This window comes from Theropithecus gelada, chromosome 7b (assembly GCF_003255815.1).
Source record: "Theropithecus gelada isolate Dixy chromosome 7b, Tgel_1.0, whole genome shotgun sequence".
Lineage (NCBI taxonomy): Eukaryota > Metazoa > Chordata > Mammalia > Primates > Cercopithecidae > Theropithecus > Theropithecus gelada.
Genome location: NC_037675.1, coordinates 72,422,283 through 72,436,837, shown reverse-complemented (window position 1 = coordinate 72,436,837; position 14,555 = coordinate 72,422,283). Strand labels below are relative to the sequence as shown.

The 14,555-nt window shown below is 35.6% G+C and overlaps 1 protein-coding gene across 2 annotated transcripts in view; it reads right to left on the bottom strand.

The window, feature by feature from the left end:
• Positions 1-14,555, bottom strand: part of PCNX1 (pecanex 1) — a 205,880-nt gene that overhangs the window by 60,023 nt on the left and 131,302 nt on the right. For both annotated transcript variants that reach the window (XM_025391999.1, XM_025392000.1), the window contains 5 exons: positions 8,960-9,110; positions 7,132-7,273; positions 6,255-6,432; positions 3,302-3,410; positions 2,062-2,191 (listed from right to left, as the gene is read on the bottom strand). In XM_025391999.1, the coding sequence (XP_025247784.1) occupies positions 2,062-2,191; positions 3,302-3,410; positions 6,255-6,432; positions 7,132-7,273; positions 8,960-9,110 (710 nt within the window). The remainder of the gene's footprint in view (positions 1-2,061; positions 2,192-3,301; positions 3,411-6,254; positions 6,433-7,131; positions 7,274-8,959; positions 9,111-14,555) is intronic.

Below are 14,555 nucleotides of genomic sequence, written 5' to 3'. Positions count from 1 at the left end.
GTGACTCATGCCTGTAATCCCAGGACTTTGGGAGGCCAAGGCAGGTGGATCACTTCAGGTCAGAAGTTCCAGACCAGCCTGGCCAACACGGTGAGTGTGAAGCTGAATTTTTTTTTCAGATACTTCAATCAAAACAATATACTGCAGATGACTGAATGTATAGGTAGACACGAGAATCCACCTGTCTTTTAATATGCCAGACATTAAGAGATTTGCAAAACTATGTAACAAGGCCACTCTTCTCACTAATTTTTTGGGGGAGTGTAAATATAGTTATTCATAACTTTAAAATGTTATTTACACAAATATACAATAGATACATCATTGTTATTTTTAAATTAGTTAATAAGTAAACATTTGAAATTTTTGAGTTTTTCTTCCCACTCTAGTAAATATTAGTAGATAAAATCCGTATTTTTAAAACTCTAGTGTTTCCAATAACTTTTAAGAGCGTAAGGCCGGGCACAGTGGCTCACGCCTGTAATCCCAGCACTTTGGGAGGCCGAAGCGGGTGGATCACCTGAGCTCAGGAGTTCAAGATCAGCCTGGTCAACATGGTGAAACCCCTCTCTACTAAAAACATAAAAAATAGCCAGGCATGCTGGTGGGCGCCTGTAATCCCAGCTACTCGGGAGGCTGAGGCAGGAGAATTGCTTGAACCTGGGAGGCGGAGGTTGCAGTGAGTCAAGATGGCGCCATTGCACTCCAGGAGGCGGAGGTTGCAGTGAGTCGAGATTGTGCCATTGCACTGCAGCCTGGATGACAAGGGCAAAACTCTGTCTCAAAAAAAGAAAAAGAAAAGAAAAAAAAGAGTATAAAGGGGTTCTAAATCCAAAAAGTTAAGAACTGCAGCCATTGAACATTACTTTGGGCTAACTGGTCCAGAATAATAATAATAAACAACACCGAAATTCACCAAAATGGGAAATACCATGTGTGGTTTTAGATAAAGGACCAGAGATTTAGTTTCAAACCTACAAACTAGTCCATTGTTTAAAAGGTGAGATTACAATTTTCACCTATTAAATATGCCAATTTGTGAAAGTATAGAGAGAAAGACAGTAATGGAGATGGTCAGTAGAATTATGAATTAGTACAAGCTCTTTCTAAACCAATGTGTTAATATACATTAAAAGCCTTTAAAATGTTTATGCTCCATAACTCATAACTCCTAAAAGCATTCCCTTCTAGGAATGTTTTCTGAAATAAAATGAAATTTGGAGAGATTACATACAAATACAGTTACTAAGCTTTAGATTAAATAGCTAGCCCAAGGAACTAAGCCTAAATGGAGAAAATAATTCATGCACAAAGATGGTATTAAAAACTTATCTTCTCAAAATAGCAGAAATAACCTATAAAAATTTAGCTTTAGAAATAGCCAGGTATTTCTAAAAAAAACTATAACTCATTATGATGACTGTTATAATGATATTATACAGCATAAAGTTGCAGAGTATTATTAATGTGAAATAATTCTAATATCACTGAAAGAAAAAAATATAAAAATGAACATATTCAATCAGAACAATGTTTAAAAATATCTTCTAAGTAGAAAAAAATGGTTGGGCACAGTGGCTCAAGCTTGTAATCCTAACACTTTGGGAGGCTGAGGCAGGTGGGTCGCTTGAGCTCAGGAGTTTGAGAGCAGTATAGGCAACATTGTGAAACTCTGTCTCTACAAAAAATACCAAAATTAGCTGGCATGGTGGCTCAAGCCTGTAGTCCCCGCTATTCGGGAGGCTGAGGCAGGAGGATCACTTGAGCCCCCAGGAGGCGGAAGTTGTAGTGAGCCAAGACGCACCACTGCACTCCAGCCTGGGCAACAGAATGAGATACTGTTTAAAAAAAAAGACAAGAAAAATAAAAAATAAAAAGTAATTTCCTCTGGCCTCTTTTTTTATACACTTTTCAAATTTTAAAAATATTTATAAAGTTTTAGCAAAAACAAATATTTCAACACAATAAATTATGAACTATAAATTCTAATAATAATGCTGTCAATAGTTTTTCCTAGTAGAAAAGATAAAAATTGTCTTTCAAGTGTTTTACTTTACTCACTTATAGTCTCTCTCCCAGAATTTCACAGGTCGGACATATGAAGTGATGAATATTGCACTTCCCAGAAAGGGGTTCAGTGGAGTAGAGAAGAAGGCCGAGACAGCAGCCTGAATAAACAGCATGGCTGAATCTATGGGAAAACTAGTTAAGGACACTGAAATTCATCTGAGCACAGATACCAAAAAAACCTCACAAAAACCTAGCAGATACATTTAGATTACATCAATTAGAGAACTGAGGGTCACCAGAAGAATACAAAAGAAGGTATCGCTGGGCAGCCATTAAGGGGTCACCAACAGAAAGACGTACAGAAAGTTCAACCTGGTATGATGTTTTCAAAGGAGCCAAATCAATATTTGCTAATACGTATTTAGTAAAAGTTCATATATTAATCTTGGGAAGAGATGTTAGAGTTCAATTTTCCACAAGGTTAAAACTAAAGCTTGCAGATACCGTAAGTCTGTCTTTCCATATCAATGTGGTTACTAACCCTTACTCCCTTACTATTATTTAGAAAACACTAAGAAATAGTGGGAGTAGAAAATTTTTTACAGAAGTTTAATTCTATCAGTTTCATATCACATTATGAAAAAATGTTTGGTACTTTATTAAAAAATAATACTAAACATTTCTTTTATGTATTAAAGATTCCTGGACTTTAATATTTACATATGCAAATGTAAGATTTTAAATCAGCATTACTTTCTTACAAAACCTGAATACTTTTCTTATGTTCAGATGATCTGTGGGCCACGGGTATTAATACAAGTTAAACAATCAACAGTATAGGTGTGGATATAAAAGGTTATGGTTTTTTTTTTTTTTTGAGACAGAGTTTCACTCTTGCTGCCCAGGCTGGAGTGCAATGGCGCGATCTCGGCTCACCGCAACCTCCACCTCCTGGGTTCAAGAGATTCTCCTGCCTCAGCCTCCCGAGTAGCTGGGATTACAGACATGTGTCACCACACCCGGCTAATTTAGTATTTTCAGAGGAGACGGGGTTTGTCCATGTTGGTCAGGCTGGTCTCAAACTCCCAACCTCAGGTGATCCGCCCGCCTCGGCCTCCCAAAGTGCTGGGATTACAGGCGTGAGCCACTGTGCCCGGCCAAGATTATGAATTTTTGACAATTTATTACACAGTAAACTTTATCTATGCCTGTGAAAGATTATGCCTATAAACCAACGTTCTTGTCAAGGATATGACTGCCCATTCTTATTAAACTTTAATTAGAAGGATACGAGGAACTGCAAAAGGCTGAGCAAAGGCATGGAAAGCAGAACCCCATGTGATCTGCCACGGGGCAATATAGGTATACACGAACTGCAGTTTATAAAGGAGTTCCCAAAGCTGCAGGAGGAAAAGAATAGCTGTCAGTAAAAAAAAAAAAAAAAAACTTATCAGATATTTGAATTAGAAAATGAAAAATCTGTAAAATGTATTTTCCTCCTAATAGGGAAATGGCATTGAAATTATTTGCCATTTGCATAATAGGAAAAGATGTATCAACTGCCTAAATGCTGCACTTATTTCTGAGTAAAGACACTTTCTAAGTAAAGATAGGTAGCTATATATGGATTTATGTTTCATCTGTTTAAAAAAAAAAAAAAAAAAAAATTCTATGCCCTCTACTGGCCATATTACGCTACTACAAGCAAAACAAAGAAAAGTAGAAAGCAGTCAAATAATTGTTCTTGAAAAAAAAAATCAAGATGTCTGCAAAGCTAAAGTAATACATATATTTATTTTATTCTAAGACACATTTTCCGCAAATTTTAGTGCTATGGAAACTGAGTATGTTTTAAACGTAATGTCAAAAGGAATGTGAAAACAGCAGCTGTAATACAGTTGTCACCGTCTGTTTCCATAGAAATTTAGTTGTGTGTACTAGGCATCTGTTCATAACCTTAATTGCTGTCAGTGGAAACAGGATACACATTTTAATTTTATTTAAGATTGGATATGTTACAGTTGAGCAGTTTTTCTTTTTTTTTTTTTTTTTTTTTTTTTGAGACGGAGTCTCGCTCTGTCGCCCAGGCTGGAGTGCAGTGGCGCGATCTCGGCTCACTGCAAGCTCCACCTCCCGGGTTCACGCCATTCTCCCGCCTCAGCCTGCGAGTAGCTGGGACTACAGGCGCCCGCCACCACGCCCAGCTAGTTTTTTGTATTTTTAGTAGAGACGGGGTTTCACCATGTTAGCCAGGATGGTCTCGATCTCCTGACCTCGTGATCCACCCGCCTCGGCCTCCCAAAGTGCTGGGATTACAGGCTTGAGCCACCGCGCCCGGCCGAGCAGTTTTTCAATGCTGAATCAGAGTTGCTGTACTTGTCCAAGACTGCCTCTGCATGATTAGGCAACAATCCCCTCATCCTTTAAAATACTTTAACTGATTTACAAATGAACTTACTTAACTTCCAATTTAAAAAAAGAAATCACAACTCCAACCAATTAAAAAATTGTAGATGAACTGCAGTATTTTTGCCATGATTCAAAATTATTTTTGCCATGACTCAAAATTATGCAGACCTCGGAACTAATGTAATCAGGATCATGGTAAGTAAAAGCAGCGTGTATATATCATCATGATGCCATTACAATGACTTAAAAGCAATGACTCAGAAACCTCTTCAGATTCTAAGTGTGAAACAAACTGTACTTCAATTTTAACTGTAACATTAAAGAAAAGAACAATATGTAACAATATGTAAGGGTTGGTAGGTAAAGGGATTTTTTTATACATGTAATTTTTATTAAAAGGTTATTAAATCCATGATATGCCTTACAATGATATCTTAAAGTAAAAAATATATCTGAAGAAATCCCTTGAATATCACCGATTGTCACTGTTAAATTCTATCTACTGACCAATTCGAATACAAACTCAAAGGGACAGCTTTCTCTGTTTTGTTCATTGGTGTAGCTTAAGCATCTAGAACAGTTCTAAAACAGTTTTTTGTTTTAAAAAATGTTTAACAATAAAAGTATTAAGAAAATCCAAACTAATGCTAAGTGTAGCAACTATATTTCAAAGATTATTTACTTTATATTTTACTGCAACTTTCACTTTTTTCCAACCAGTATAAGATGAAATACAATTTTCAATCTAAATATTTGAGTTTGTGAGAAACCACATGCTTCTTTATACAATTCTCTGATTAACTTTCTGGCTTCCTCCTTTGGTTAATAACCATACTCACTAGAAGAGGAAATAAATGATAAAAATGCAAATTAGTGACTGAACAGATATAATACCAAAATATTTTCGAAGCTATTTATCACAATATTGAAATTGACTATCAATGAAATGGCTTTCCACTTTTACTGTTCCCCATCCTAGATCAGACTACTATCACATCTGAATTACTGTCATCATCGCTTAAGCTGTTCTCCGTACCTTTAGGTTCTCTCTTCCCCAACTGAAGCCAAATGTGGCTGACCAGGCTAACTTTCCTAAAATTGGAATTTCATTGTGTTTTGTAGCTGTTCATTTGCTTCAGCTCTCTGTTACCTATCAAATGGGATAATATATGTCAAAGTCCTTTGTATGTGGTCAGTGTTAACATGAAATTTAATCACTATTTCACTGACAAATAATCTGACTGTACAGCCTATTTCATTGAGAAAGGTAGTGTGATTCAGCAAAATGATTCTTGGGTTAGGAGGCAGAGGACCAAGATTTTACCATCTAATTTGTAAAAGGCCTAAGAACATCTATCTTATGGGTGGATAATGAATTTTAGCAGCAGCCTGTAAAGTTCAGAGTATTCTGCAAATGTCACATGAATCTAATTTCTGACTGCTCCCACCTAGCCTCAATCTCCTCAGCATCTACCTGTTTCACTGGCCTACAGAGCCCGATTCAATTATTACCACTTCTGTTTCTAAAATTATTCAAAACTATATACTTTTTTAGAGATTCTATATATTTCAAAATATATACTTATTAATGTTTCTCTAATTGTTTTATATAACTTAATCTTATCTTCTCAGTGATAGCAAGAAATATATCTTTTATAAATCACAGTGACTATCTTTGTTTAGGGATTCCAATGTGCTCCTAAATAACTGGTTGAAGAGAGATAACTTAAACAATAATAAATCAAATGAAATGTAAGAAAAATCCTGACTAAATAGCATATAACTCAGGGAGATAGTTTTTATAGATAAGGATATTCCTTTCAGTGATAAATTACCTTGTTGAAGAGTATGGACATAAAGAAGAGATCCAACAGCATGGTCTCTGAAAAAGCTTCATAGTCAAATTTGAAAAAGAGCACAGTAAAGATGACTGTGACATACTGATATGTAGGGCTGCTAAAAGAGGATCGTAGCAACTTCAAACCAGCAATGGTGATCATTAAAGCACCTAATCTGTGACACAAAGAAAACACAAATCAACTCATGACTGAAAACATTAGAAGAGACAGTAACTTAAAATAAAATTCACCATTTACTTTACTAAGCCTACAATATATACATTAAATGTAAGCTTCCAAAAATGATGTATACAGCTAGATAAATCACATCCTGAAAGTATCTGACTATTCCCTTTTAATTCTATTCATTATGATTCTTATCCTTTATATAAGGGACCATGTTTTAAAAATAATCGTATTATAATTCTGACATCTGATTCTCTATTTTCTCAATATTTCTATTACTTTAACACCAACTGCATTTAGCAAATGAAAAACATTAATGCAGACTCAACAATAGGTACCTACTCTATTAGGCAGGCTCATCAGATGACTATGGAGGCAACTGACCGTTTATATGGTGTAAGTTACACAGTGCATCAAAATAGCCATCTAATATTAAAAATTAACCTTATTTTTAAAATGTCCTCTCATAAAATATCAATTGACAATGAGATGTCTGGAGTAGAGAATATGCTAACAGCAGAAACAAATGTTTAAAAAAGGGAAGTCAAGGACAAAATGTCACCTAAATTTTTAATCTCACAGTGCCTTGCGTGAAGGAAACAATTATTTAATATTTGATCAACAACTTAAGACATTGTTTATAACAGCCCCCAGTAGTCAGACAATATTAGAAGACTACTATACTTACTCTGTATCCAGTTTCTTTGGACTAGCAATTGTCTCTGCACTGCTGCTCAGTTCATTGAGAACAATCAATGGATAGATTATATTCTTCTCCACAAAAAGAAGCCACACATGAAGTTTCTCAAACCACATCATCGTGGCTGCATCTAACAAGGCAGTATAAATCAAGAAGACTACATGTCATCTAACGTATGAAGTAGTTTGTCAATGTGATGAGAAAGAAAAATTTTACAACTCAAATTTAGTACCAAACTACAAATAAAATGTTTTTAAAAAGCCAGTACTTTAATCAACTGTCAACTTCTGTGAGCTCTCAGATACTTACAAATTTGCAAGTTAGACATGATTTATCATTTAGATGAGTTTCAAACTTTAATTCTTGAAACCTCAGTTTTTAACCATAACTTTTCTCATTTATGCTTATAACTTATCGAAAAAAGATTACTGAAGATCATTAGATTGCTCCTTCCAGACAAAATAAAAATACGATATGATTTGAATTCGCATACTTAAGAGCAATTTTCATTGCCAATAATTTTTTTCCAATGCTACAATATTATTTCATCGGGGAAAGTGTCTGGGATAAACTAAAAGATTTAAAACATGGTTCTTGGGCTATCTGAAAACAGTATCACCTGGTTTTAGGAAGTTCTCTAAGATATAATATTTTTTCTTTGAGTTGCTAAAATCAGTACAAGGAAAAAAACAACTTTGCTGTTAGTAGTATAAATGTCAAAATGTTATGCTGAAACAAAATTTGTATTTAGACTAAATATTCTAAGGTTAAAAAAATAAGATCAATAATTTATTTTAACGAAAAGTGTTGGTCTTTAAAACAAACTAGATATGTGTCATCATTTATATATGAAGGCAGTAATAGTTCACCATTAAAAACATATCTCATTCTGAGTTATTTTCCTGATGGTAGAAATGGGCCAGATTCTTATGCAGTTTCATGTCATTTTCCTTTTTGAGGAAGCTTTCAAGGGCTTCAGAGTTCTCTAAAAAAGTTATCTTCAAGCAATTGAATGATTTACTCTATAGTAATTTGCTAACTGAAAAAAAAAGTGTGAGAAAAAAGTTGGCTTATTTAATAATCATTGGTATACAATAAATTATGACATAGGTATGAACATTATTATTTCTCTAAACTGAGGAAGTACAATATATTATAGATAATGGGGCCAATGAACAAGAGCTGAATACTTGAACAGGAAAGAAACGTCAGGGTTTACAGTGGTAAGGAAAAAGCTTGGCGAGTGAATTAGCCTTCTATCTCTTTTCCATCATTTTATACCTTATTGCAAATCTGAACTAATAACAGCAATTAAAAATGTTTTTAATTTCTTTTCACGTTGTCAACTCTTTTACATTCCTCTCTGGTAGGACACAGTGTCTCTGACAGAAACAGGAACAAAGACCTTTCTACCTCCCTACACATTAAGTTAAAACCATTTCAAGTAGAGAGGCCTTAAAGAGGACTGGATTGCCTGTATGGCACTGAAAACTAATTAGGGGGAAGAGTAGGGTCAGGAAAGAGAAGTAATGGACATACAAAAGTGGATTCATCAATGAGAAGTCTGTGAAGAACAATTTAGAGAGGCGGGAAGTAAGTTTCTTCTGTGGAAAATTGGCATTGTAACACTGACACTCATATTTCAGCTAAATTAATGCATCCTGCAAGAGATTAGATTCATTAACAGCTTCAAACTTAAGCAAAAAAACACAAGCCAAATGTTCCGTGATGATATTCATTTAACTCAGTCATCTATCAATATAGCAAAGGGAAAAACTCGGAATATTAAAAAGAAAAGTGCTAATGAAATACTTACTTCGAACTTCATACTGATTATACTCGAGTGTCTTTAGCAGAGGATGAGAGAAACAGTGCCATGGTAGCTGTTTTCTAACTTGAGGCAGCACATAATGGGTTACAAAACCCACAAAGCCAACCAATGTATACAACACATACTTGAGGGCAGGCTAAAGAAAATAATAATAAAAGTGATAAAATTAGGAGTGATTCTGAGACTTACCGTAGAAATTCTAATTTGTCAGTTCAGTTTTCCATCTGATAATGGACAATGTCCATTTTAGAATATAAGAACTAAACATTTTTCTACGGTTAACATTTCTAAATTATGTAGTTTGTTCTAATCAGCCTTGAAAGTTAGTGACTATTCATATATCACAGATATTTTGAATGTGTTAACTACTTTCTCTGGTGTCTTACACTATTGTATAACGAGAGAGTGGCCTAAGGTGTATTGCCTATTACATGAATGTTCTACGAGATGTTCAGAGCAATGTACTAAATTGTTTTTAGTAGCAGAGATGATGGGGTAAGGCGGGGTCCACCCGGAGCAGTTGGCTGCGTGCACTGGTTCACAGTACATGGCTTAGCACACGGCTGTATACCTGTCCCCTGGCATAGAGACCCAGGTGCCCTGCGGCCGCTGGCTTTGGTCACTGTGGTAATGTCATCTATAACCATCACTGACCTGTTCATCACAGCCAGCAAGAGCCCAGCCCAGTCTCTCCACTGCTACCCCTCATGCTTCGCAGCAGGGTCATCTGTTCCTTCCTGGATTGCATCACCAATTACAACAAGGCCTAAAAGCTTGATGCATACCTGTACAAGTGCACAGGACAGAGACCATTTGTGACTATGAAGGTTGTGGCAAGGCCTTCAACAGGGATTGCCATCTGAGTTGCCATATCCTGATTCATACTGGAGAAAAGTCATTTGTTAGAAAGACGTATGCATCTTAAAACTTTTCTTCCCTGCTACCACCAATAGCCAAGTATGCTGACTGGAGACTCAAGGACCAGCCTGCCCAGACCCAACACCACAGGCACCCATGTATGCCGATCTATGGGCCAAGGACTAGTACACCTGACCCACTGCAGCCACTACTGGCGTCTAAGGACTAGCCAGCCTAGCATCTGTATCCCCAGCAATGCCTCACCACAGCCTCTATGAACAAATGCAGCCTGAGTCACTGAGGAATTCACAGACATGACTAACGCCAATTATGGCCAAAGAAATCATATGGAGAGTACGCTACCATGCACAACCAGAATCAAAGACAAAGCATCCTGTCCAACCAACACTATAGATATATCTAAAGGAAACAGTCTTTCTCTCCAAACGCCAATCTGTACAATTGGAAAAACTGTTATATCAGATGTATCAATGTAAGGACACAAGAAACATGAAAAAGCAAGAAAATGTAACACCTCCAAAGGAACATAATAATTTTCCAGTAATAGACACCAAAGAAAAGGAAATCTATGAAATGTCTGAAAAAGAATTCAAAATAATGATATGAAGGAAACTCAGTGAGATACAAGAGAACACATAAGAGTAATACAAAGAAATCAGGAAAACAATTCATGATCTAAATGAGAAACTCAACAAAGAGATATATCATAAAAGGGAACCAAACAGAAATTCTGGAACTCAAGAATTCAACAAATGAAATAAAAAATATAAGCAAGAGCTTCAACAATAGATTAGATCTAGCAGAAGAAAGAATTTCTAAACTTTAAGATGGATCTTAAAAAAAAAAAAAAACGGAAGGAGGGAAGGAAAGAAGGAAAAAAAAAGCTCACATGATATATATGACACTGCAAAAATGACCAAATATTTGAATTTTGGAGTTTCTAGAAGAAATGAGCAAAGGCATAGAAAGCCTATTTAAGGAAATAATAGCTGAACACTTCCGAAGTCTTAGACATCTAGATACAGGAAGCACAAAGTTCTCAAATACAATTCACTCAGTAAGGTCTTTTCCAAGGCACATTATAGTCAAACGGTCAAAAGTCAAAGACCAAAAGAGAATTCTGAAAACAGCAAGAGAAAAGGGTTAAGTTATATACAAGGAAACCCCCATTAGACTAACATCTAATTTCTCAGTAGAAACCTCACAAGCCAGAAGAAAATGAGGTGACACATTCAAAGTGCTGAAAGAAAAAACTCTCAGCTAAAAATACTATACCAAGAAAAGGTTTAGCCTTCAAAAACAAAGGAGAAATAACATCTTTACCAAAAAGCAAAGACTAAGAGAATTTATTACCACTAGACTGGCTCTACCAGAAATTAATGAGTCCTATAATTAGAAGCAGAAGGATGATATCTACCATCATGAAAACACATGAAAGGATAAAAACATTGGTAAAGAAGATAAACGAATGATTTTTTTTAAAAAAAGTCAAATGTTATTACTACAAAAAACCAATCAAATTGGAGAGTAAATAATAAAAGAGGAAGAAAGGAACAAAGGATATATAAAACATTCAGAAAACAATGAACAATATGATGGGAGTATGCCTTCACCTAGCAAAAAACCTTGAATGTAAATGGCTTAAATTCCTCAGCTAAAAGATATAGATTGTCCAGATGTGTATACTGATATCAACATAAATAAATAAAAATATAGTCTGCTTGAATTTTTTTTTTAAAAAACAGTCAAATTATATGCTCCCTATAGGAAACTAATTTCCCCTGCAGACACACACATAGATTGAGAGAAGACATTTAAAAATATATTCCAGACAAATAGAAACTAAAAGCATACTGGCAGAGCTATACTTGTCTTAGGCAAAATAAACTGCAAGTCAAAAGACATGAAAAGAGACAAAGAAGGCCATTATAATAATAATAAAGGTATTGGCCGGATACGGTGGCTCATGTCTGTAATCCCAGCACTTTGGGAGGCCACGGCAGGTGGATCACGAGGTCAGGAGATCGAGACCATCCTGGCTAACACGGTGAAACCTCGTCTCTACTAAAAATACAAAAAATTAGCTGGGTGCAGTGGCAGGCACCTGTAGTCCCAGCTACTCAGGAGGCTGAGGCAGAATGGCGTGAACCCGGGAGGCGGAGCTTGCAGTGAGCTGAGATCGCACCACTGCACTCCAGCCTGGGTGACAAAGTAAGACTCTGTCTCAAAAAAATAAATAAATAACAAAGGGATCAATTCAGAAAAGGGTATAACAACTATAAAGACTTATGCACCCTACACCTGAGCACCCAGATACATAAGGCAAATATTATTAAAGCTAATGAGACAGACCCCAATAGAATAATAGTTGGGAATATCAACGCCTCAATTTCAACATTGCACAGAGCACCTAGACAGAAAATCAACAAAGAAATATCAGACTTAGTCTGCACTATAGAACAAACAGACCTAGCAGACATTTATGTCATCCAATAGCTGCAGAATACACATTGTCCTCATTAACACATGGGACATTCTCCAAGACAGACTATATGTTATGCAACGAAACAAGTCTCAGCAAATTTTTTAAAATTGAAATCATATGAAGTATCTTCTCAGACCATTATGAAATAAAACTAAAAATAAATAACAAGAGGAACTTTGGAAACTGTACAATTAAACAGATAATAAACAATGTGCTCCTGAATGAAAACTGGGTCAACGAAGAAACTGAAAATAAAATTTAAAAATTTCCAATACAAATGAAAATACAACATACTAAAACCTATGGAATATAGCAAAAGCAATGCTAAAGGGAAGAGTATCGTATCGTATAGTATAGTATAGTATAGTATAGTACGGTATAGTAAAGTATATAGGCAATAAATGCCTCCATCAAAAAAGTAGAAAGACTTCAAACAACCTCATGATGTATCTCCAGGAACTAGGACCTAAGAAAGGTAAGAGCAGAAATAAATTAAATTAAAATGAAGAAACAATACAAAAGATCAAGGAACCAAAAAGTTGGCTTTTTGAAAAGATAAATGAAATTGACATACCTTTAGCCAGAAAAAGAAAGACCCAAATAAATAAAATCAGAGATGAAAAAGGAGATATTACAACTAATAGTGCAAAAATTCAGAGTATCATTAGTGGCTACTATGAGCAACTATATGCAAATAGATTGGAAAATCTAGAGAAAATGGATTAAGTCCTAGACACATACAACCTAACAAGATTGAACAATGAAGAAATCCAAAAGCTAAACAGACCAATAACAAGTAAAAAGATAGCAGCCATAACAAAAAGTCACCCAGTAAAGAAAAGCCCAGGACCAGATGGCTTCACTGCTGAACTCTTCCACTGTTGGTGGAAATATAAATTAGTAAAACCACTATGGAGAACAGTTTGGAAGTTCCTGAGAAAACTAAAAATAGAGTTACCGTATTATCCAGCAATCCCAATGCTGGATATATACTCAAAAGAAAGGAAATCAATTTTATTGGAGGGATATCTGTACTCAATGTTTGTTGCAGCACTGTTCATATCAGCCAAGATTTGGAGGCAACCTAAGTGTCCATCAACAGATGAATGAATGGATAAAGAAAATGCGGTACATATACACAATGGAGTACTACTCAGCCATAAAAAAAGAATGAGATTCTGTCATTTGCTATACCATGGATGGAACTGGAGGTCATTATGTTAAGTGAAATAAGCCTGGTACAGAAAGACAAACTTCACATGTTTTCACTTATTTGTGGAAGCTAAAAATTAAAACAAATGAACTCATGGAAATAGAAAGTGGAAGGAGGGATGGTTATCAGAGACTGGGAAGGGTAGTAGGGGTGGTGGGGGGAGATAGTGATGGTTAATAGGTACAAAAAGTAGAAGAAAGAATGAATAAGATCTAGTACTTGATAGCACAACAAGGTTAACTACAGCCAAAAATCATTTAATTGTACATTAAAAATAACTAAGAGTAATAACTGGATCATAACACGAAGGACAAATGCTTGAGGGGATGAATACCCCATTTACCATGTGATTACTACACATTGCATGACTGTATCAAAGTATCTCATGTACCCCATAAAAATATACACCCATTCTGAAAAAAATGAAGAATGTCTAGAGAAATAATGGCCAAAATTTTCCAAATTTAATAAAAACTATAAACCACAGATTCAATAAACCCCAAGCACAAAGACATGAAGAAAACTATGTGAAGGTACATCATAATCAAATTTCTAAAAACTAGTGATAAAAAGATAATCTTCAAGCAGTAGAGAAAAAGTTATCTACATAGGAATAAATTCAGTCAGAAGCAATAAAAGGGAGAAGACAGTGGAACAACATCTTCATGTACTAAAAGAGAAAAAACCTGTCGTCTTAGAATTTTATACCCAATGAAGTATCTTTCAATACCAATAGTGAAATAAGGACTTATTCAGAGCTACAAAAGCTAAGGAAAGTTGCAGATTTTCACTACAAGAAATGTCCCAGGACAGCAAGAAAGGGGGATTTTAAACTGGAGAGGAAGCCGGGTGCAGTGGCTCATGCCTGTAGTCCTAGCACTTTGGAGCCAAGGCGGGAGGATCACTTGAACTCAGGAGTTCCAGACCAGCCTGGGAAACATAGTGAGACTTCGTCCCTAAGTAAAAAAGAAATGTCCTAGGAAATCTTTCAAGCAGGAGGAAAA